We start from the raw sequence: 25,142 nt of genomic DNA on the forward strand, positions 1-25,142 counted from the left end.
ACATTATTCCTATAGTCTGCAATGCTGGACACTTTATTTCTTTACTTTTCTCATTTGTTTTCCCTAAACACTTGTTCTTAGGGATCTGTACTTGGGTACCATGTACCTAAGATGGCACCATAATGTGGCGACTTTTCACTGCACTTATTGTCACGTACACGTGACAATAAAGCTAATTCAAATTCAAGAAGGGAAGCAGCAGAGAGGTATGAATAATGAGTAGGAGAGGTTCTTCTTCACTCGGTTGGTAGTGAACCTTTGGAATTCTCTAACCAATAGGGCAGCGGAGGCTCAGTCACTGTGTCTGATCAAGACAGAATTCAATTGATTTCAAGATATTAAAGACAGCAAGAGATATGAAAATAGTACAAGAAAATTGTATTGAGGGAAAGGTTGGCCATGATTTAATGGTTTGGTGGAATATGCTTGAGGGGCTATATCTTGCTCCTATTTCCTAGGTTACAGCTAATCGAAGTAAACTGTATGACAGTAAAGTTGATGAGCTGATCCATCTTGTGGTGCAGTGGTAGCATCCCTGCCCCTGTACAGAAAGGCTTGTGTTCAAGTCCCACCTGCTCCAGAGGAGTGTATTAACATCTTTGAAGAGGTTGATTAGAAAGTAGGTTAAATTTTTAAAAATCAAAATTTTAAACATTTGAAGAATTGAAGTTGATGAGTTGGTGAAGGGGTGGGAAGGAAGAGGGTTTTAAAGCAATACAGGAGTAAAGAAGCTAGAGGGTTATGATCCATAACTAGTAGATAGTAAAGGTGGTAAGGCCCAATAGTGGACAGTGCAGTTGTATCAGTTCTGCTAATAGATAATTAAACCAGCATTCGGCATGGTCAATCTGTCTCACTTGGGAAGCTACCAAATGGAATATCAACATAAGAAATAATTTTTACAAGGGACAAGATGATTAAAGGTATGAGCAAACTGTGGAATAACAGACTCAGAGATCTATACAAATGCATACTCACAGAGGCATACTTGAGAGTGAGAGATCTCTAGTATCTGCTGTCAGCCTGAGTCAGCGCCCGATAGAGTGTAGGGCTCAACTGTAAATCAGCTGGCGATAGGATGAAAGGCCGCAAGAGATCCATTGTCACTGTGAGTCAGCATCTGATAGGATAAGAGGTCTGGGGAATCTACTGCCACCTTGGTCAGTGCCCAGTGGAATGAAGGGCATTGGATCCACGATCACTGTGAGTTAGTACCTGATAGGATGAGAAGCCTCACAGATCCACTGTGACTGTGGGTCAACAACTGATAGGATGACAGATTTAGAAAACTTGCAGTTACCATGAGAAAACCTTTCCTGAAGTGATGGTAATCTGGTGAAGGCAGAATGTCCTTTTCATCCCATCCACTCCATTAACCAGATAACAAACTGATACCTTTCTTGTCCTCGGGTACATAAGAAGGGGACTGTTTACACTGAGTGTGGGGCTTTGGGCATTGTGTATTGTTCCATGAATATCAACACATGGACAATATTTGTGTACTCCTCTCAAATCTCAGCACATTGCAGAGGTGGACAGCCTGGCTCAACAGCAGTAGCACATGCTGGTGAAAGCTGTCGATTTAAGCCCCTCTGACTTTTACTGGCTGGAATGGGTATGAGTCACACAGTATGCTTGCGCAAAGGAAAAGAATTCATTTGAAATCCAGCCTGCGTGTATTCTCCAGATGGCACTTTTTGGGCTTAATCTAAAAAACATGCCGGCCACAAGATAACTGGAAATGTTATTGGAAAATTTATTAACCATCCCAGAGAGAGAAGAGATAAAACCCTTGGTGCTTTCATAGATAGATGTTGGGCTGTGGAGAATAATGGGAAAGCACAAAGTGGAACAGGGGGTAACCCGTACAGGCACAAGTTCACTGTTCCTGAGCTCCGCACTATGGACCGGACTAGGCCAGTATCTAATACTGATACAGACCAACACCAGTAAACATGGAGCACTCTGCCTAAAGAACTTATGTTGAAAGTGGACAGATCCTAGATCGTATTCCAGATCAAAACAACTATGATATCTCTAACCCAGCATCGATGCAAGTTTACTCCTATGAGCTTATTAACAAAGACCTAGTAACCATTGGCCCAGCACAAATAGTCTGTTCCACTCACTGAATGATATTGCATTTAATAATATACTGTATGGTCCATGTGGCTTAAGATAGGGGCCTGATCAACAGCACGCACAAAGAATACAAGCCTAGGTCCTGGCATTTGGAGGTTGTGGGAGGATGCGGCTCAGATCAGTGATTTGGTGTTAACCGTTTGTTTGCCTCCTTCTTCCCTGGTTTACATACATACTTTAAATTCAGCAATGGTTCTATTTCTGCTGGAGTGAATTGTAAACAGGGGTGTCCCCACTATCCAATTGTCTGACTTACGAGCACCTGTACTTATGAATGTGATCCCATAGGATGTATAATACTAAAGATCCAACATATGAATGTTTCCTATACTTACGAATGGCTACTTTATATTATCCTACATTGTGTTCTGACTTGCGAATGATCTAGAAAATGAATCCCTGGGTTGTAAACAGGTCCCAATGTAAATGTGAATAATGATTAATCTGTTTGCAAACTATTATGTCCCAGTGTGTTCCAGGTAAAATACGTACCAACAGATTCAAGAACAGTTTCTTCCTCGTTGTTATCACACTTCTGAACGAACCACTTGTAGATTAGAACTGATCTTTCTCTGCACCTTCTCTGTAGCAAAAACATTATATTCTGTATCCTGTTCTGTTATCCTGACCAAAGGGTGGATAAGGATAGAAGGTGCCCTGACACTGGATGGTCAGTGGGTGAAAGTGTCTGAGACAAGATGACAACAGAAGATGGTGCCTCTTTGAATGGGACTGTTTGAGGACACCTTAATTTGTCACCAGATTTTCCTAAAGAAATAGAAAATGGCAGATATATGTTTGGCAATAATTTATGACGGACAGCAAGTAGTGCAACTAGGTGTTGCAAGTTGCAATGTGGTTCTGTTGATAGATTAAAATATGTGGGAAAAGCTGGAAGATGAATCTTAGCATGCTGGAATGTGAGGCCTTACACTTGGAAACCAAGATAAATTGGAGCAATCTCCAAGTTGTGCGAAATTGTAAAGGGGCAAATAAGTATAGGTATCAGAATACATAAATCACTTAAAGCTAGTGCACAGCCACAAATACATAATCAAATGCCTTGTGGAGAGTAGACCTTTAGCTCAAGGGGTTTGGAATGCAGGTGAGCAAGTTTAATCATGAAATCACCTGCAATCCTGAATGACCAAAGCACTGAAGTGTAGAACATAGAAGTTATTCTGCTAGTCAGTTAGAATTGTACACAACCTTGGTGTCAGTATTAAGAAAACAATGGTTAAAGTGTTATATGCTACTTTCAAGGCTCATCTTAGGCAAAGGTATTGAAGTTTTGGAGTTTCCATACAGATTGTAGACATTCTGATTGAACGGTGGAGCAGCCTCAAGGAGCCAGATTACCTATAGACAGCCAGATTCAAGGCTGAGTACTGTTCTTGAACAAGACTTTAACCAGAGAAAGAATTAAAAAGAGAAAATTGAGGGAGAAGCAAAGGCAGGCACAGGAATTGAAAAGACCAACAAATAGGGAGAGAAAACTCTGTGAGGCACTGAAAAATAAATCTAATAAGCAACCCAAGAGAAGCTTCTTTATCGAGAGAGTAATTAAGACGTGAAACATGCTATCATGTGGAAGACTCACATGGATCTTATTGAGATACATGGGGAAGCTAGATATGTACATATGGTAGAATGGTAGAGAAGATATGTTGATTGGGTTCGATGAAATAAGGTGGGAGCTGGCTCGAGTGGAACATAACAGTGAGCGAGTCGAGCTGAGTAGTCTGTTTCTGTGCTATTAAATTCCGTGTAAAATCCTGTGTAATTCAAGTGGGATATCCTGAATATGTGAAAAGTGCTGGATAAATGCAAACTAAGTGGCACAGTCACAATGGATGCCAAGGCCAGAGGCACCAGTGTGTTATGGGCAGGTTTATGTCAAGCTTCTCAGGTGTTTTTGAGGCTGTTTCCTCCACCTCCCCCCCCCCCCCCCCCCCTTCACTTAAGTGCAGCACACTCCATCACCTGCTGACTGGAGCTTACCACTAAAGATTATCTGGGGAATTCTAAGACACAGGCCCAGAAACAATGAAGACAAGGTTCACTTCAAAACAGGGGTTCAGGCAAGCACTTGCAGAGTGTACTCACAACGGTAATTTCCTCGTCCTGAGCACAGCAAGTTTACAGCCAGAGCACCATTCGGTGTGTTTACTCACTGGATTACTTTGAAGTGCTGCATTTTAATTGTTCACAAAGGTGGATTGATCCCCCCCGACTGAGAAAATGATGCGTTACTCAACCTTTCTGTTTGATGTAAAGGCAGCTTTGTTCGAAATACTTGCTGCCACCATTATAAGACCTGGGCTAAATATAGCACGCAGTTTGCATTAAAACGTTCATAAGGCTGAGCACCACAGTGGCTCAGACTCCATCTGAGGGCCAGCTGACAACTGTGAGGGTTAACATGGTTGGAATTTCTCAGAGGGAGAGAGAATGGGTAGGGAAAGTCTGGTTCACACGTGTGTTTATGGAGCTGAGCAGATAAAGGGTCCACATGCTGGGATTGAGGAAAGGTACCACAAAGGGGCAGTTTTGAATCCGCTGGTGTGATCAGTACAAGTTCTTCAGGATCCACGGATCATACTGTTCAGTGACTTTTGAATAATTGCTGTGCGATTTTTTTTATATATATTCCAGAGGTGTAAACAAGCAGCAGGGGATTGCACGCCAGGAGTGAGTTACCATTAGTCACGCATCTGGTTGCTGTCAAAGGACCCAAGTTGGGTAATCACCAAAATTCTGTCAGTTTAATTTATGATGACTTCCAAAAGAAGCATTGCTGCTGCTGCTGCCTTGAAATGACTTAAATCAATAGTTTCCCACCCACACGCCCCTGTACCAATGTTCTTTCCTGCAGGCAGTGACTCCTTGCCATTGGTCCTATTCCAGTGATTCCTCAACCAGTTGGTCATTAGTGCAATGTGAGTGTGCAGGATGTTCTTGTGTTGCTGGTCAAAGCACAGCAGGTTAGGCAGCATCTCAGGAATAGAGAATTCGACGTTTCGAGCATAAGCCCTTCATCAGGAATATTATTCCTGATGAAGGGCTTATGCTCGAAACGTCGAATTCTCTATTCCTGAGATGCTGCCTAACCTGCTGTGCTTTGACCAGCAACACATTTGCAGCTGTGATCTCCAGCATCTGCAGACCTCATTTTTTACTGCAGGATGTTCTTGAACATTGACGCTCAGTTCAGCAGCACTTTGAGTTAGCTTTCTCATCATTCAGGGGGCACACGGTGGCTCAGTGGTTAACACTGTTACCTCACATCACCCGGGTTCGGCGCCTGTCTGTGTGGAGTTTGCACGTTCTCCCCGTGTCAGCGTGTGTTTCCTCCGGGTGCTCAAGTTTCCTCCCACAGTCCACAGATGTGCAGATTAGGTGGATTGGTTATGCTAAATTGCCCATAGTGTTCAGTGATGTGCAGGCTAGGTAGATGAGCCATAGGAAATACAAAGTTACAAGGATTTTGGGGTGGTGGATCTGTGTGGGATGCTCTTAGGTAAGGTGGATTGGTCATGCTAAATTGCCAATAGTGTTTAGAGATAGGTTAAGTGCATTAGTCAGGGGTAAATATAGAGTAATAGGGTAGAGTAGAGATGGGTCAGGGTCAAATGGCCTGTTTCCACACTGTAGAAATTCTGTGGAGGGTCAGTATGGACCTGATCATCTGAATGGCCTGCTTCCATGCTGTAGAGATCTCATCATTCTATCTATCATTCTTTTCAAATCTCTTCATGACCTTGCACCACAAATCCCTGCTCCCAATCCCACAGCCATCATGCCTCTCGATATCTGTTCTTAACTTCAGACTGATAACCCTCTGAGATTATTCCACTCCTCCTACAATTATGGCACTTCGCGAACCCATGTTTTCCAAATGTTCACCATGGTGGCTGTGCCTTCAGTTCCTTGAACCCCGACTCTGGAACGCCCTTTCCTAAGTGTTCTGAGGAAGGGTCACTCAATCCGAAACATTTACTCTGATTTCTCTCCACAGGTGCTGCCAGACCTGCTGAGTTTTTACAGCAACTTCTGTTTTTGTTGTCCATCTCCTTGCTGTAATATCTAAAACCTCAGTTAATAAAGATAAGTATTCCTCATGCTGCTTTAACCACCCTGTTGCCTTCAAGGATTTAAGGACATGCACAACAAAGTCCTTCTGATCTTCAATACTTCCAAAGGTCCTACCGTTCATGTACTCCTTTACCTTGTTAGTCCCCCCATAATACAATCCTCACACTTTTCAGGTTCAAATTCTACCTGCCACTGTTCTGCCCATGAAACCAGTCTGCCCATATCATCCTATAGTCTCAGGCTTTCCTCCTTCGTATTTACTGTACCACATCTATTTTCTGCCATCTGCAAACTTACTGAGCAACCTCCTATACTCATGTCAAGATCATTAATCTGCATGACAAATAGCAAGGGATCCAGTACTGACTCTGTGGTACACCCCAGTACACAGCCTTTTAGTTACAAAAACACTCTTTGATCATCACCCTCTGCTTCCTGCTATTAAGCAAATTTTGGACCCAATTTGCTGAATTATCCTGAATCCCTTGGGCTGTTTCTGTCTTGACCATCTCCTATGTTGATACCATGTCTAAAGCCTAACTAAAGTCTGTGTAGACAGCTGCCCAACCATCATCTATGCACTTCGTCACCCACCTAAAAAAGGAATTTGCCAAATTTGTGAGACATAACTTCATCTGATAAAACAATGCTAACGTTCCATGGTGAATGCTTGTCTGTCCAAGTCGAAAGAAATTCTGTCCATCACAACTTTCTTCCAGAAGTTGTCCGGCCATTGTTGTTAGACTCATTGGCCTATAGTTCACTGGTTTGGCCCTACCATCCTTTTTGAAAAATGGTACCACATTAGCTGTCTTCCAGTCCTGTGGCATCTCTCCTGAGAATAGAGAGAATTTGAAAATTAGTATTAGAAACCCTTGCAATCTCCTCCCTTACTTCCCCCAGCAGCCACAGAATCATCTCATCTGGCTTGGGAAATTATTCAACTTTATGTCATCTGAAACCGCTAACATCTTCGCCCTCTCAACACTAACTTGTCCAAATATATAACAGTCCACCTACTGAATTTCAAAGTCCGCATCATCTTTTCCCACAGTGAAAACAGATGCAATGTACTCATTTAGAATGTTACCGCTATCTTTTGGATTTATACACAGTCAAATTGCCACTTTTGTCCTTAATGGGCCTAATATTTCCCTGGCCATTATCTTGATTCCTGAAGAAGGGATTATGCCCAAAACACCGATTCTCCTGCGTCTCGGAAGCTGCCTGGCCTGCTGTGTTTTTCCAGCAACACACTTTTCAACTCTGGTCTCCAGCATCTGCAGTCCTCACGTTCTCCTGGCCATTATCTTGCCTGGTATACTTATAAACACACTTTTGGTTTGTAAGTAGCCCCCAGCACTTTCTATACTCTATTCCTTATGTAATCCTGCATGTTCCTCATCAGAACTGTTGTCCCCACCTCCACCAACATGTTATGTCATTTGCCTGACTTTGACTGCTATCTAGGATAAAGGAAACTCATACCAGGTTCATCAATAAACAACAAAAAAGCCCATTTGTTGCAAATAAATTTATCCTTTAACAAACGGCAAACAGATTATTAACTGCTACTAAACTGTATCTCCTTTAAACCAAACATGCACATATTTACTCATAAATAGTTTGGACAGCTGAGCAGAAATATCATACTCGACATTAGCAAAAAGGAAGATGTCTGTGGCTCAGGAATCCAAACCATAATGGTGGAAAGAACATTTTGGTGATCACATCACGTTGTTGACTACGGAGAGATACAAGACCCTCCATTCAGTTGCTGGTCAGTTGGACCAAGGTCTTCACTGTGTTAGAAGCTCTTCTTTTCAAAGTCTTTGACTTATTTTTCACTCTGAGTTGTATATGGGTGGCTGTTTATGTAACTGTAGCATCCCTATTTATCCAGCAGGGTAAGGAATTCTCATTGTATTACTATAAAGTCCCTATTTATCGAACAGGGTAAGGAATTCTCATTGTATTACTATAGAGTCCCTATTTATCCAGCGGGGTAAGGGTTACTATAGAATACCTGTTCCTCCAGTAGGGTAAGGGTTATTCAGTGCGTAATGATAGTGTCCCTGTTTTTCCAGCAGGGTAAGGATTATTCATGGTGTAACAAAAGCATCCCTGTTTCTCCAGGAGGGTAAGGGTTATTCACTGTGTAACGATAAAGTCTCTGTTTCTCTTGTAGGGTAGATATTATTCACTGTGTAACGATAGTGTCCCTGTTACTCCAGTAGGGTAAAGGTTATTCACTGTGTAACAATAGAGTCCCTGTTTCTCCAGCAGGGTAGGGTTTATTCAATGTGTAACGATAGTGTCCCTGTTACTCCAGTAGGGTAAGGGTTATTCACTGTGTAACAATAGAGTCCCTGTTTCTCCAGCAGGGTAGGGTTTATTCAGTGTGTAACGATAGTGTCCCTGTTACTCCAGTAGGGTAAGGGTTATTCAGTGTGTAATGATAGAATCCCTGTTCCTCCAGCAGGGTAAGGGTTATTCAGTGTGTAACAATAGAGTCCCTGTTCCTCCAGCAGGGTAGGGTTTAGTCAGTGTGTAACGATAGCGTTCCTGTTTTTCCAGTAGAGCAGGGTTCTTCACTTTGTAATGATAGAGTCCCTGTTCCTCCAGTAGGGTAAGGGTTATTCAGTGTGTAATGATAGAATCCCTGTTCCTCCAGCAGGGTAAGGGTTATTCAGGGTGTAACGATAGCGTCCATCTTTCTCCAGCAGTGTAAGGGTTATTGACTGTGTTACGATAGCATCCCTGTTTCTCCAGTAGGGTAAGGGTTATTGACTGTGTAACAATAGAGTCTCTGTTTCTCCAGCAGGGTAGGGTTTATTCAGTGTGTAATGATAACGCCCTGTTTCTCCAGTAGGGTAGGGATTATTCAGTGTGTAACGATAGTGTCCCTGTTACTCCAGCAGGGGAGCGGTTATTCAGTGTGTAACGATAGTGTCCCTGTTACTCCAGCAGGGGAGCGGTTATTCAGTGTGTAACGATAGTGTCCTGTTACTCCAGCAGGGGAGCCGTTATTCAGTATGTAACGATAGAGTCCCTGTTTCTCCAATAGGGTAAGGGTTATTCAGTGTGTAACGATAGTGTTCCTGTTACTCCAGCAGGGGAGCGGTTATTCAGTGTGTAACGATAGTGTCCCTGTTACTCCAGCAGGGGAGCGGTTATTCAGTGTGTAACGATAGTGTCCTGTTACTCCAGCAGGGGAGCGGTTATTCAGTATGTAACGATAGAGTCCCTGTTACTCCAGCAGGGGAGCGGTTATTCAGTGTGTAACGATAGTGACCCTGTTACTCCAGCAGGGGAGCGGTTATTCAGTGTGTAACGATAGAGTCCCTGTTTCTCCAGCAGGTTAGGGTTATTCAGTGTGTAATGATAATGCCCTGTTTCTCCAGTAGGGTAAGGGTTATTCACTGTGTAACAATAGCGTTCCTGTTTTTCCAGTAGAGCAGCGTTATTCACTGTGTAACAATAGAGTCCCTGTTACTCCAGTAGGGTAGGGTTTATTCAGCGTGTAACAATAGAGTCCCTGTTTCTCCAGCAGGGTAGGGTTTATTCAGTGTGTAACGATAGCTTCCCTGTTTCTCCAGTAAGGTAAGGGTTATTCACTGTGTAACAATAGAGTCCCTGTTACTCCAGTAAGGTAAGGGTTATTCAGTGTGTAACGATAGTGTTCCCGTTTCTCCAGCAGCGTCATAATATATATGTTTCTATGGAGTACCTTCTCTCTGGCAGCGTAAGGGTTACTCATTGTGTAACTGTAGAGTCTTGCTGTCCAGCAGGGTAAGGGTTGCTCAGCGTATAACCTTAGAGTCCCTGCCTCTTCAGCAGACTAAGGGTTACTCACTCTGTAACTGAAGAGTTGCTGTTTTTCCAGGAGGGTAAGGGTTAGTTGTGCTCAATGTACAGGCTATCTGCTTCTTCAGCAAAGTAAGACTTAGTCACTATTAATGTACAGAGTTCCTGTTTCTTCTAACAAAGCTTAAATACCATTTGGGATTGTGTCCAAATATGAGGTCATGCTTTTAACATTGGTTACAAACAAAATTTGAGGCTCTTATGTTAATTGACTTTTAAAGCTATGAATAGCACTCAGTAAACACTTAATTAATTCAGAGGACAGATAAGGGATATATTGAAAATTGAACATTCACATGCCTGGAGACCAGTCATTAAATAATTATGCAACATCTGCACAATGACTTATGCGCCATGTGTAACAGATTTGGCAGCTTTCCGGCCTTTGCTGAGATGTTCAGTGGAGGCTTACATTTTATCTGGTGACATGGTCATATGCTGACCCTGGACAGTATGAGAATTTCAACAAAATGCAATGCATATGTATGAAATGGACTTCCATTCGATCACGTCAGCAATCTGGGCTGTAGAATCAATTCCCAGACCTCACTGGAGTGCATCACCCACGCACCAAATCTCACTGGGATTCCATCATCCACACACTGCACTTCAGTGGAATTTCATTGGAGTATTTTCAGCAATGCACTATTTGAATGTATTCTCCCAGTGCCACAGTTAATATTTATCTTATAACCGATATCTCTAAAACAGCTCACCTGGCCATTTATCGTCTTGTCTGTTGGTGGAAGTGTGTAATGATTCATATGTTAGAACAACTACTCCACTTTGGTCAACATTGGAATGACCTTGGGTCATGATAAGTAAATGTAAATTTTTTAAAAATCTTTCCTAAGGTACGGTACAGATGGTCCTGGTTTCAATGGTGAGAATTAGAGGTAGTTGCCATTCCAAATCATTAAACTTGGATCTCTGCCACCTGATTGTCCCAGGACAGGAACCGGCTCTGCCATGATCCCCAGTGCACAGGATTATTCTCCCAAAACTTGGGATGCTATTCTGTGCCAACAGTGGGCTTTGACCACTGAGAGTTAGCCAATAGCCTCTCTCCAGGAAGGCCTAGTATTATATATCGATCAGGCGCTCTGCAGGACACCAGTGGGCCTATCCTGCCATCAGAACCTGGGGGGAGCGGGCATAGGTGCCATCCATTGAAGGTTGACGGCTAGTTAAGAGGCCAGCATCTCTTTTGAATGTTAGTGCGATTGACGGGGGCAAAAGGGCATCCACCTGAAGCCCAGGACTCGGGCTACAGGTGAATATTGGGAGGAATGTTGGTGCAAAGGATGCTGTATGGGCATTAGCAGCAGAGGTGTGGTACTCACCGAACCCATTCTCATCCTGAAGCCAGGTTCCTCCTCGAACAGGCACTGAATACCTTTAAACAAGTGTTAGCCTCCAACAATCCACCCTCCCCCAAGGCTCTAGTAATGAGCAATCAAACATAGAGAGAGAGAGAGAGAGAGAGAGAGAGAGAGAGAGAGAGCAGAAGTGCAAAGTTCAAGAGGGTCTGTCAAATGCAAACTGTCACTGTGGTTTTATTGTTCATCTAACCTGCCATCAAGCTGCTTCCCTTGTCATGTGGTTTATATGATAATTATCAGATTTGATACCTGGGCAAGCAGGATGTGGGCGCAGGAAACCGGTCACATGTCTGTCAGCATTTTATATTGCACTTACGGGACCTGGGGTGGAGGCTGTTAGAGTCTACAGTGTCTGTCTGGATCATTCCGACAGAACTCTCTGCTTTCTCTGTCTGGGTCAGTCAGACACAACCCAGTGCCCTCTCTGTCTATGTGTTATTCAGATGGCCCCATGAAGCACACTGCACAGTTTAATTCACCCGGCCCATCCCATTCAGACTTGTATTTCCATATCTTACAAATTGGGTTCCACCTCTGGGTCTAGGTGACATTTGGATTAATGTGGATGACAGGCACTTGCATTACACTGTGCTGCACATAGACTGTCAATGACACACTGAATACAAGCATATTATTACTGTTCATGGGACCTCACATTGACTTACAAAACAATGAGTGCACTTAATGGTTTGTAAATCACACAGTGAGATTCAAGAGATAGTTCTCAGCTACGGGATGAGGTACACTCACAGTTTAAATCATGGCTTGCAGTCTGAATGTAGCTTTTTTTAGATGCTCACTTAGCCTGTCAGGATTTGGAAACGCTGATGTTGGGCTGGGGTGGACAAAGCTAAAAAAATCACATAACACCAGGTTATAGTCCAGCAAGTTTATTTGAAAGCACTAGCTTTCGGAGCGCTGCTCCTTCATCAGGTGGTTATGAGCAGTGCTCCAAAAGCTAGTGCTTCCAAATATAACCTGGTGTTGTGTGATTTTTAACTTAGCCTGTCAGGTTACCAATGCTCATCAACTGTGGTTCATTTGACAGGACTCTCACCTCTGAATGTGAAGGTCAGAAATTTAAGGTGACACTCCAGTGCAGTGTTGGATTTATGTCAGATTGTCAGGGGCACATTATCTTTTGTGTGAAACATTAAAATGGAAGACCATCTGACCTCTTAGGTGGATGTAAAAGATCTCATCACTCTATGAAAAGAATACAATGAACCATAGAAAATAGGAGCAGGCGTAGGCCATTTGGCCCTTTGAGCCTACTCCAGTATTCAATATAATAATGGGTGATCATCCAACTCAGTTCCCTATTCCAGCTTTCTCCCCATACGTTAAATCCCTTTAGTCCTCAGAACTAGATCTAACTCCTTCTTGAAAACACTCAGTGATTTGGTCTCAACTACTTTCTGTGACAGAAGATTTCACAGGCTCACCACTGAAGAAATTTCTCCTCAGCTCGGTCCTAAATGGCTTACCCTGTATCCTTCACCTGTGACTGACCCCTGGTTCTGAACTCTCCTGTTCCCGGGAACATCCTTCCTGCATTTGCCCTTTCGCATCCTGTTAGATTTCTGTGAAACTTCCTCTCATTCTTCTAAGCCCAGTTGAACATAGGCTTAACTCATCCAGTCTCTATTCATGTGTCAGTCCTGCCAACCCAGGAATGAATCTTCGCTGGACTCCCTCCATAACCAAACCATCCTTCCTCAGATAAAAAAGATCAAAAACTACACACAATATTCTTGGTGTGGTCTTTCAATTGCAGCCCTGTGCCTGTACTCAAATCCTCTCACTATTTGAGAGATAGCATACCATTTGCCTTCACTGCCTTCTGTACCTCCTGTTACTTTCAGTGACTGGTGTGCAAGGACAGGCAGGTCTCATTACACATTCCCATTTCCCAATCTATCACCATTCAGTTAATAGTGTAAAGCAGAGAGTTGCCCTCAGTGCTAACCCCACAGAACTGCAACAGGCATGGTGGCTCCATGGTTAGCCACTGGTTTCGATACCACCCTCTGGTGATTGTCTGGAGTTTGCGCATACTTCTCGTGTCAGTGTGGATTTCCTCTGGCTGCTCCAGTTTCCTCCTAGAATCCAAGGTTACGTGCATTGGCTATTGTAAATTGCCCATCATGTCCAAGGATGTGCAGGCTGACTGTATTGCCCATCAGCCATGATTGAATGGCGGAGTGGACTCGATGGGCCGAATGGCCTTACTTCCACTCCGATGCCTTATGGTCTTATTAATTGCAGGGTTACAGGGATTGGATAGGTGGGTGGGTCTGGGTGGGATGCTCTTCAGAGGGTCAGTGTGGACTTGATGGGCCAAATGGCCTGTTTCCACACTCTAGGGATTCTATCATTCTTAGGTACTGAGTATATCAAAGGCCAAGCGGGTAAATGAATTCCAGAGAAGTCAAAGTATATGAGGATCGGGCAAGAAGGTGGAATTAAGATCAAAGATTAACCATAATCATATGGAATAATTGGGTTGGGATGGACAAGTTGGACCGAAGGGTCTGTTTCTGTGCTGTACATCTCTATGACTCTCAAAAGAAATTGCTAGAGAAATTCAGCAGATCTGTCAGCATCTGTGGGAGAAAGCAGAGTTAGCGTTTGAATCCAGTGAGTTATTTTCTTTGAAAGCACCTCTTTGGTTATGAAATGCACTGGATACCATGAGGCTGTGAAAGGTGTAAGAATTACAAAGAATTAGAATTAGAATCCCTACAACGTGAAAACTGGCCCTTCGGCCCAACAAGTCCACACTGCCCCTCCGAACAATAACCCACCCTGACCCATTCCCCTCCCCTATTACTCTGCATTTCCCCTGACTAATGCCCCTAACCTACGCATCCCTGAACACTACGGGCAATTTAGCGTGGCCAGTTCACCTCACCGGCACATCTTTGGACTGAGAGGAAACCGGAGCACCCGGAGGAAACCCACACAGACACGGGGAGAATGTGCAAACTCCACACAAACAGTCTCCCGAGGCTGGAATCAAACCCGGGTCCAGGTTAATGAACTGCAGCGATTCAAGCAGGTACCTCATCATCACCTACTCAAGGACAACTAGTGACAGGCAATAAATGCTGGCCCATACAGCAACCCCCACATCCCGCAGATGGAATTTTTTAAAATTAGCCCTAAACAGTCCCTCAGACACAGTTCAATCCTGACTTGCTGATTATTTTCTTTCACACTTAATTCCAAAGTATTTGACTAAAACAGTCACTTTATTAAAACGTGTTTGACTCCAGGCATCCCCTGGGCCTTTAATCATAGTGCTCGGTCAGCTGTTGAGGTTTAGTTTGATTTACTGTGAATTAGCTAAAGTCAGATTTGAACATTGTTAGGGATTAAAGTTGTCTCCAGGTTCTGGGATAGTGCCAGGGAGCAAATCAGTCAGGAATCTTACTTCCAAACATCAACCTCATACCATGTTGGTCAAGATGCAAGCAGACTCATCCATGGCATTGTATGGGTTAATCAGACTGATTTCAATTACCATATTTTCAAAGTGTTTCTCTGGCTAAAAAATGCTGTGGAGCATCAAGAGACTGTGAATACGTTATATTAATGCAGTAAAAACAGAAACCAGGCCTGGCCTGGCCTGGCAGCTACCACAGACACAGAAATAAAGTTAACACCTTACATTGGTGAACAGCATCAGAACTCATTGCGTCGTTTCAAGTTTATTTCTAATGAAGATGATAAAGTTTGATGAAATAAGCAGGGAGGAGCACCATAGAGGAAAAACTGTTGAGTTAAATGACTTTATTCTGTGCTGTTCTAAGTAATTCTGTGGGATGCTGCCAATGAATTTTCCTTCTGTCAATTTTAACTTCTAGCATTTCCTCGTTCAGGAGTTGATTCTTAAATTTATGCCATTTTAAGACAGTTAAATTTGTAACCAACTGCTTAATGACAAAGGTCAATAGGTGACACCAGTAGGAAAAGGTTGTTAACTTTATATACAGGCATGGGTCAGGCCTTAACTTGTTTTCTACCAAAGCAGGAAGGAAAGATTTATTTCATTAAAGGAGAGGCCTTGAAATCTTAGTGAAGATAAACACCTTGAGAAATAACACCGTATGGAGATAGAGAGCCAGCATATCTGATTCCTGAAGTCAAGAAAGAGGAGTTAAAGACAAAGGTATCTCGAAGGTTGAATTAAAACAGAAACTTCAGCAGGGCAAGTGGCATCTGCACAGAGAGAGAATGCTTCAGGTCTGTGACTTTTCATTCTACCATCTACATCCATAAGCATCCACTCCCTCCACCACCAATGCTCAATCGCAGAGCAATGTGTGCTATCTATAAGATGCACTGCAGAAATTCACCCAAGATCCTCAGCCAGTGTCTTCCAAACCCACGACCACTTCCTTCTCGGGCAGCAGATACATGGGAACACCACCACCTTCGAATTACCGTCCAAGTCACTCAGCGTCCTGACTTGGAAATCTATCGCCGTTCCTTCACTGTCGTTGGGTCAATATCCTGAAATTCCCTCCTGGAGAACATTGTGGATCAACCTACAGCACATGGACTGCAGGGGTTGAAGAAGTCACCTTCTCAAGAGGGCTCCTGGGGACGGGCAGTAAACGGTGGCCCAGCCAGCGATGCTCACATCCCACAAATGAATAAAAAAATTGTTTGATGAACATTATTTTCACCCATGTACCATAAATTTGGAGTTGCAAGAACAGAATCGTGTTAAATCAGTGTGGGATTAATTAAAAGAGTATGGGGTGGATGGAATAAACGATATCCTCTGGTGTGGATTCCAGAACATAAGGGCACAATCTTAAAACTAGGCCCAAAACAAGGTTAATGTCAACAGACACTTCTTCACACAAAGGGGAGTGAAAATCTGGAACTTCCTCCCGTAAAAAAAGCTGTGGGAACAAAACAAAACATGCTTTTACAGTTATTCGAGATAGGAGCAATCAAGATAAACCAGGAAAATCCAGGCCAGTCATTCTAATCTCAGCGACGAGGAAAGCATTGGAAGGAATTCCGAGGGACAGAATTAATCTGTCTGGGTTTATTCAAGATCAGTTGGCATGGTTTTTTCAAGGGGAGGTCAGGTCTGACCAATTTGCTTGAATTTTTCGAAGATTAGATTAGACTTACAGTGCGGAAACAGGCCCTTCGGCCCAACAAGTCCACACCGACCCGCCGAAGCGCAACCCACCCATACCCCTACATTTACCCCTTACCTAACACTACGGGCAATTTAGCATGGCCAATTCACCTGACCCGCACATCTTTGGACTGTGGGAGGAAACCGGAGCACCCGGAGGAAACCCACGCAGACACAGGGAGAATGTGCAAACTCCACACAGTCAGTCGCCTGAGGCGGGAATTGAACCCAGGTCTACAGGCGCTGTGAGGCAGCAGTGCTAACCACTGTGCCACCGTGCCGGTGCCGTTAACGAGTTGTGTAGATGAGGGCGATGTACTCGGCATAGTTTACTTGGACATCATCAAGGCTTTTGATAAGGTCCCACATGGGAGACCAGTAGAGAAGCTAAGAGCTCATGGCATCCAAGAAAACTTGGCAGATTGGATGCAGAATTGGCTCAGAGGCAGGAAGCAGAAGGTAACGGTTGAGGGTTTTCTCAATGTCTGGACTCCTGTGTCCACTGGGGTCCCACGTGGGTCAGTGCTGAGTCTTTGGCTGTTTGTGGTTCGTGTAAATGATTTAGGCATGAATGTAGGAGGCGAGATTGTGGCGCTGCGAAAGCACGGCAGGTCAGGCAGCATCCGAGGAGCAGGAGAATCGATATTTCGGGCAGGAGCCCTTCATCAGGAGTAGGTACCTCGGATGCTGCCTGACCTGCTGTGCTTTCCCAGCACCACGCTCTCGCTGAATGTAGGAGGTTTGATCAGTAAGTTCATGGAGGGTCTGAAAATTGGTGGGATGGTAAGTAGCGAGAAGGATAGTCTCGGAGGACACAGACGATCTGGTCAGATGGGCTTCTCAGTGACAAGTGGAATTCAGTCTGGATCAGTGTGAGATGATGCAAATTGGCACAAGGCAATAGAATATATGATGAATAGTGGGACCCTGGGAAGTACCGAGGACCTTAAGGTCCCAGGGCATGGTGACTTAAATGATATATAGGATAATTGCCTTTAATAGAGCTTAAAAATGTTTTGCTGGAAAAGCGCAGCAGGTCAGGCAGCATCAAAGGAACAGGAGAATCGACGTTTCCGGCATAAGATTCCTAAAGAAGGGCTTATGCCTGAAACGTCGACTCTCCCGTTCCTTGGATGCTGCCCGACCTGCTGCGCTTTTCCAGCCACACATTTTTAAGCTCTGATCTCCAGCGTCTGTAGTCCTCACTTTCTCCTACTTGCCTTTATGAGCTGAGACACAGAGTTTAAGTGCTGTGATGTTACGCTGGAACTATATAACCGGTCAGTTAGACCGGAGTATTGTGTGCTGTTCTGAAATCCAGACATTAGGAGGGATGAGATAGCACTGGACAAGGTGAAGAGGGTATTTACCAGGACATTTATACCCATCCAGATGCCTTTTAAATATTGTAATTGTACCAGCCTCCACCACTTCCTCTGGCGGCTTATTCCATAGCCACATACCACCCTCTGTGTGAAAATGTTGCCCCTTAGGTCCCTTTTATATCTTTCCCCTCTGGGCTGGAGATTTTCAACGATGAAGAGAGATTGGAGTGACTGGGGTTGTTCTCCTCAGAGCAGAGGAGACTGAGGGAGGACATGATTGAGGTGCATAAAATTATGAAGGTGCACAGACAGGAAGAAACTGGAGGAGGAATCAAAGACCAGATTTAAGGGAAGGGGCAGGAGTTTCAGAGGGAATATGAGGAAAAAGGTTTTCATCAGAGGGTGGTGGGAATCGGAACTCACTAGCTGTTAAGGATGGTGGGGACAGAAAGCCTTTTAACGTTTGAGAAATATTCAAACGGGTACTTGTGATGTCAAGGCATATGCAGATGCTGGAGATCAGAGCTGAAAATGTGTTGCTAGAAAAGCACAGCAGGTCAGGCAGCATCCAAGGAACAGGAGATTCGACGTATTGGGCATGAGCCTTCTTTAGGAATGAAGAAAGTGTGTCCAGTAGGCTAAGATAAAAGGTAGGGAGGAGGGACTTGGGGGAGGGGCGTTGGAAATGTGATAGGTGGAAGGAGGTTAAGGTGAGGGTGATAGGCCGGAGTGGGGTGGGGGCGGAGAGGTCAGGAAGAAGATTGCAGGTTAGGAAGGTGATGCTGAGTTCAAGGGTTGGGACTGAGACAAGGTGGGGGGAGGGGAAATGAGGAAACGGGAGAAATCTGAGTTCATCCCTTGTGGTTGGATGGTTCCCAGGCAGAAGATGAGGCACTCTTCCTCCAGCCGTCGTGTTGCTATGGTCTGGCGATGGAGGAGTCCAAGGACCTGCATGTCCTTGGCGGAGTGGGAGGGGGAGTTGAAGTGTTGAGCCACGGGGTGGTTGGGTTGGTTGGTCCAGGTGTCCCAGAGGTGTTCCCTGAAACGTTCCGCAAGTAGGCGGCCTGTCTCCCCAATATAGAGGAGGCCACATCGGATGCAGCGGATGCAGTAAATGATGTGTGTGGAGGTGCAGGTGAATTTGTGGCAGATATGGAAGGATCCCTTGGGGTCTTGGAGGGTAGTGAGGGGGAAGGTGTGGGCGCAAGTTTTGCATTTCCTGCGGTTGCAGGGGAAGGTGCCAGGAGTGGAGGTTGGGTTGGTGGGGGGTGTGGACCTGACGAGGGAGTCGTGGAGGGAGTGGTCTTTTTGGAACGCTGATGGGGAGGGGAGGGAAATATATCCCTGGTGGTGGGGTCCGTTTGGAGGTGGCGGAAATGACGGAGGATGATACGATGTATATGGAGGTTGGTGGGGTGGTAGGTGAGGACCAGTGGGATTCTGTCCTGGTGGCGATTGAAGGGGTGGGGCTCAAGGGCGGTGGAGCGGGAAGTGGAGGAGTGGACCTCTCCCTTTCTATCACGGGCGATCAAATCAACACGGACATTTAGTATAAACTGACCGACTCCCACAGCTACCTAGACTACAACTCCTCCCACCCTGACCCCTGTAAAAGCGCCATCCCATATTCCTAATTCCTTCGTCTCCGCTGCATCTGCTCCCAGGAGGACCAGTTCCAATACCGAACAACCCAGATGGCCTCCTTTAGATTACTTACAGTGTGGAAACAGGCCCTTCGGCCCAACAAGTCTACACCGATCCGCCGAAGCACAACCCACCCATTCCCCTACATTTACCCTTTTTACCTAACACTACGGGCAATTTAGCATGGCCAATTCACCTGACCTGCACATCTTTGGACTGTGGGAGGAAACCGGAGTACCCGGAGGAAACCCACACAGACACGGGGAGAACATGCAAACTCCACACAGTCAGTCGCCTGAGGCGGGAATTGAACCCGGGTCTCTGATGCTGTGAGGCAGCAGTGCTAACCACTGTGCCACCGTGCCGCCCAAAGACCTTCTTCAAAGACCGCAATTTCCCCCACGACGTGGTCGACGATACTCTCCACCTCATCTCCTCCACCATACCAACACGACAGCTGGAGGAAGGGCGCTTCATCTTCCGCCTAGGAACCCTCCAACCACAAGGGATGAGCTCCGATTTCTCCAGTTTTCTCGTTTCCCCTCCCCCCACCTCGTCTCAATCCCAACCCTCGAACTCAGCACCGCCTTCCTAACCTGCAATCTTCTTCCTGACCCCTCCGTCCCCACCCCCACTCTGACCTATCACCCTCACCTTAACCTCCTTCCACCTATTGCATTTCCAACGCCCCTCCTCCCTACCTTTTATCTTAGCCTGCTGGACACACTTTCCTCATTCCTGAAGAAGGGCTTATGCCCAAAACGTTGATTCTCCTGCTCTTTGGATGCTGCCTGACATTCTGCGCTTTTCCAGCAACACATTTGCAGCTCATATAAGACTGTGGGCCAAGGGCTGGAAAACAGGATGAGAATAATTGTTTTTGATTGGTGCAAGTCTTTTTCTCTCCTTTCGCCCTCTCTGACTCTCTGAGAGACTCAGCTCTTGTTGGGAGAGAGATAATGTTTTGCGTCCAAAATGAGTCTTCAGAGATGTCGGATTCAACTCAAAGCATTAATTCTGTTTCTCTCGCCACACATACAGCCTGCCCTGCTGAGTTTCTCTAGCACTTCAGATCTCCAGCATCTTCAGTTCTTCGCATTAATTTGAAGATCTCAGAATTAAGTTTATTAGATTTTCATGGACAGGACTATTCAGGGTTACACAATTGAGGTAGGAAAATGGGGTTGAGATTCAGATTATCCATGTGCTAATTAGATGGTGGGACAGGTTCAAGGGGCTGAATGGCTTCCTTCTTAGCCCAATATCCAATGAATGACAAATGATGAAAGCCACTTCTCAATCTAATGATGTAGGATAGAAACATGCGAATTGTCAGAATTAAAAATGTCTAATCAGAGTTGGAACAGATAAGTGGGGAAAATTTGATTAAGGTGATCAGGTTGTACGCTGAACTTGGAATTATAAATGTTTTCAATTCTTCAGCTAAATCTCACAAGGTTTTGTCACAAACTCTGTTGTTAGTGTGTGCGTGATTATTGTACACTTGATGCATCTGTGACACAATGCTGAATGTTGCAAACCCCATTGATTCGGGTTTCTGGGTCTTGGATTTGGGTCTTTGTCCCCAGATAAGGGGAGTCTGAAACTGGAGACCATAGGTTTAAGGTGAGAGGGGAAAGATTTAAAAGGGACCTAAGGAACAACCTTTTCACACAGAGGGTGGTACATGGCTACGGAATGAGCTGCCAGAGGAAATGGTGGAGTATGGGACACTTAAAAGGCATCTGGATGGGAATATGAATAGGAAGGGTTTAGAGGGATATGGGCCAAAATCTAGCAAATGGGGATAGATTAATTTAGGATATCTGGTCGGTGTTGATGAGTTGAGGGTCTGTTTCCTTGCTATACATCTCTATGACTCTATTTGAGGGGAAAATAATTGTAAAAAGATGCTCATGGACACACACTAACTAAGAGATTAAACCAGTCAGGAGAGTCTGAAAAGATTGATGCTCTCAAAGAAGGCAAAGGTGTGGGCTGACTGAGATCTTTGAATTTATGAATGGGTTTGGTGGGGTTGGTTTACAGTAAATGACTCCACTTATTGGGGAAATCTAAACTAAAGTCATACACATAAGACAGTCACTAATAAATCCAATATGGAATTCAGGAGGACCTTCTCCCCGTAGAATGTGGAACTCGTTACCAGAGTGGTTGAGGTGAATAGCAAGGATGCATTTAAAGGAATCTGGACAAGTACCTTAGGGGGACTGGATTGTGAGTAGAGTGGAAACTTCCATCCAGTTTTGATACATTCTGGCCAGTCCATAACTCCCCCACAGCAAAGAAATGGACCATTCTTTATGGCTGTGTTTACGTTCAATATGGGTGTCTTCCCACTCTGCTTCACTCTAATGCCTATCAATATATCCCTCTTTTCCGTTCTCCCCTAATGTACTTCCCCAGATTCCATTTAAATGCATCCTTGCTCTTCACCTCAACCACTCTGGTAATGAGTTCCACATTCGGCATACAGAAGGTCTCCCTGAATTCCATATTGGATTTATTAGTGACTGTCCTATGTATATGACTTTAGTTTAGGCTTCCCCAGTAAGTGGTGTTATTTACTGTACATCAAACCCATTCATAATTTTAAAGACCTCAGTCAGCCCACTCCTTAGCTTTCTTAAAGACCCTCCACCTTTTTTTGGGTTTTCCCAATTGGTATAATCGTTTCACAGCGTGGTAACGTCCTTGTAAATCTTGTTGCACCCTTTCCAGTGCCTCCCTACCATTATTTCTCTAATACAGAATTTGGCACAATTCTCGGAGTGAGAGATCAGCTAACAGAGTACAGAATGACAGTTTAATTAGTGTGGCTGATTCCTGGGGTTAGATGGTTGAAAGCTTCTTCACGTCTTAAAGAATATCTAGAAATAATAGTATTTGGCGGCCGTACAAAGGCTCTGGTAAATTCAGTACCTGGCTTAACACTTCTCTCTGTCTCTCCTATCCAGGCGAAGACCCCCTACCTGGTTCGTCTGCTGAGGGAACAGATCCCGGACTCCAGCCAATTGGAGTCCGGAGCTCGTTTGCATACTGCTCACACTGGGACCTGCCCGGCTTATCCCAGGCCAAGCCCTGACCAATCTAGGATTGTGTGTCAATCGTAAATGGAATTTATCCTATTGCTGGCCTGGATGAAGGAATATTAATCCTCTCCTGATGATGTTGCGACTGGGACCGCCTGGGAATGGATAAGCAGTTTGGAAAAGGAAGGTATTATGGACTTGGACATCATGACCCTTGAATTCATGGACTGATGGCATAGAGTATGGGACCTGAAAGCCGTGTGTCCCGGTCAAATATGGAAATGAAGTGAATGCAGCAAGGAGACGTCACCAATGAACTGAGAAGGATTGTTGATGACCTGACTTAAGGCACACTCTTCGCCTGAGTTTTATCTGAGGTTCAGATCATTTGGAGTCGGGGTGTGCAGCTTAAACAAATCCCTAACAAGGTAGCAACCCTAAAAGCTGAAAATGCACCATGCTGCGATCAGGAAGGCCCCAGGCTGGATTCCCAGACTGCACAGGGGCACCAACAGAAATGTTAGATGTGGCTTCACAGCTTTTCAAGATCGCAAAGGGCAAACTATTCAGCCAGGGCTTTCACTCCAGATCACAGACCAGTAATCCCCTCTGGAAACAGCAATTTAGGATGGGCCACTTCCTGAGAAACTCATGGTGAACAACCTGGGGGTAACTCTATCTGCATTCACGTTGGTCAAATGGGTGAAGTGATGTGTGGGATAGGGAGGTTAAGGTTGAAGAGTCAGAGAGGGCGAGGCCATGCTTGTTGGGTAGCTGGGTAATGGAAAAGACACAATTAGGGGAGCGAGGTCGGGGATGGAAGCTTTAACAGCACCCAGTGTCTGAAGGAGGATTTGGATATAGCATTGCCAATCCTCCTGTCTCCATATTGAGGTAAGTCAAGTGACTTTGAACTAATCTTTTGAAAGTGGGTGTGGGGGAAGCACAACCAGCAGCAACCTCTCTCAGAACCACAGGGTCAGCTGGCAAAAACCAGGCAACACTGTCTGCATCTCATACAGCGCACACCGTCGTCATAACAAGAAAAATACCCATCAGGCCCCTGGATTCAGGGGCAGGGTTGACCACTTTGATAAGCAGCTGACTTCTGATGTGGAATGAATTGGCCTTTGCCCTTCTGACCCTGTTGAGTGCCCCCTTTACAACTGTGAAGTAGCTTTCATCACAAATGGACCAAAGGGCTCTCCAACACGAGTTAACCCAAAATGAGTTACTGTTCGAACTGAGTCCTGATAACGGGCCTCAAGAGGAGGGGATTTTGTGTTTCAGCCTCTCTTTGGGCAGCTGAAGGCAACGATGAAGCTATGTAGCAGTATCTGTGGCACCATCACAGGTGGCTGCTCCAGGAGGTTTCTTCGTTCGCAAACACAGTCTGGTCAAATTGGTCTTTTTTGCTCCATCTCCAATCTCTCATATCCAAGAAACGCATTGTGGGAAGGGAAGGGGCTTTGAAGCCATCATCATTTTCCAGGATAAATGTGAGGATTTCGCAACTCCAAAACAGCATTGTCCTTACTCCATGTTACTGTTCTGAGGTGTCTCGAGGGTGGCTGTTCACAAACATGCCTCTGAGACCCACTTGTCGTGCCCTGGATACAGCAAAGGCTGTCTGATTGACACGATTGATCGGTGCTATCCCATGACTGCTGTTTTTGTCCAAGACGAGCCAATAAAAAGTTACATTAAAACAAGCATGTTGTACAATTTAATTGGCTGTGCATTGTAGATGGCCTTTTGAAGTTTATACCCACAACAGTTTTGTACAAAGAATTCACACAGCGGGTATTAATGTGGTGTTCACACAGAGCCAGGAGTCAGTGTTCACATTGTATATGTATACAGAACCAGGAGTCAGTGTTCAGGCTGTGCATGTGCACAACTGTGAGTCTGCATTTACACTATGCAAGTACACTGAAGTCAGCATTTATACTGTATATACATACAAACCAGGAGTCAGCGTTCACACTCTGTGTACATAATCCCGGGAGTCAGCGTTCACACTGTGTGTACGCACAGACCCGGGAGTCCGCGTTCACACTGTGTGTACACGCAGACCCAGGAGTCAACGTTCACACTGTGTGTACACCCAGAACAGGAAGTCAACATTTAAAGTGTATGATCACAGATGTTTACAGGGTGTGTATAGACACAGAATGTGTGCACATGGTGCATGTATGCAGATTGGAGAGTTAGTGTTTACACTGTAAGCTTAGGCATATAGATCTGGGAATCTGTATTTACAAAGGATGTGTGTGTGTCTATACAGACCTAGGAATCAGTGAATCACTGTTGTGTTTGTGTGTATACATCTGTGTGTGTACATGTACGGACCAGGGAATCAGGATACTGACTCATTCCCACCTTGAACCGTGCTGTGTCTGACTTGCCATTGGATTATTGATGGGAATGTATGAGTATACTGACTCCTTGATCTGTTAAGGGGATCCAG

General features: G+C 44.8%; 1 protein-coding gene across 8 annotated transcripts in view; it reads left to right on the top strand.

Annotated features, from left to right (window-relative positions):
* The window catches only part of rad51b (RAD51 paralog B), a 582,669-nt gene that overhangs the window by 497,664 nt on the left and 59,863 nt on the right, over positions 1 to 25,142 (top strand). For 7 of the 8 annotated variants that reach the window (XM_060828787.1, XM_060828783.1, XM_060828788.1 and 4 more), the window contains exon 11: positions 22,598 to 24,384. The exons of the other annotated variant lie outside the window; for it this stretch is intronic. In XM_060828787.1, the coding sequence (XP_060684770.1) occupies positions 22,598 to 22,725 (128 nt within the window). In that variant the 3' untranslated portion in view covers positions 22,726 to 24,384. Of the gene's footprint in view, positions 1 to 22,597; positions 24,385 to 25,142 lie in introns of those variants that run through there. 8 annotated transcript variants of the gene reach the window in all.

This window comes from Hemiscyllium ocellatum, chromosome 8, assembly GCF_020745735.1.
Source record: "Hemiscyllium ocellatum isolate sHemOce1 chromosome 8, sHemOce1.pat.X.cur, whole genome shotgun sequence".
Taxonomy (NCBI): Eukaryota; Metazoa; Chordata; class Chondrichthyes; order Orectolobiformes; family Hemiscylliidae; genus Hemiscyllium; species Hemiscyllium ocellatum.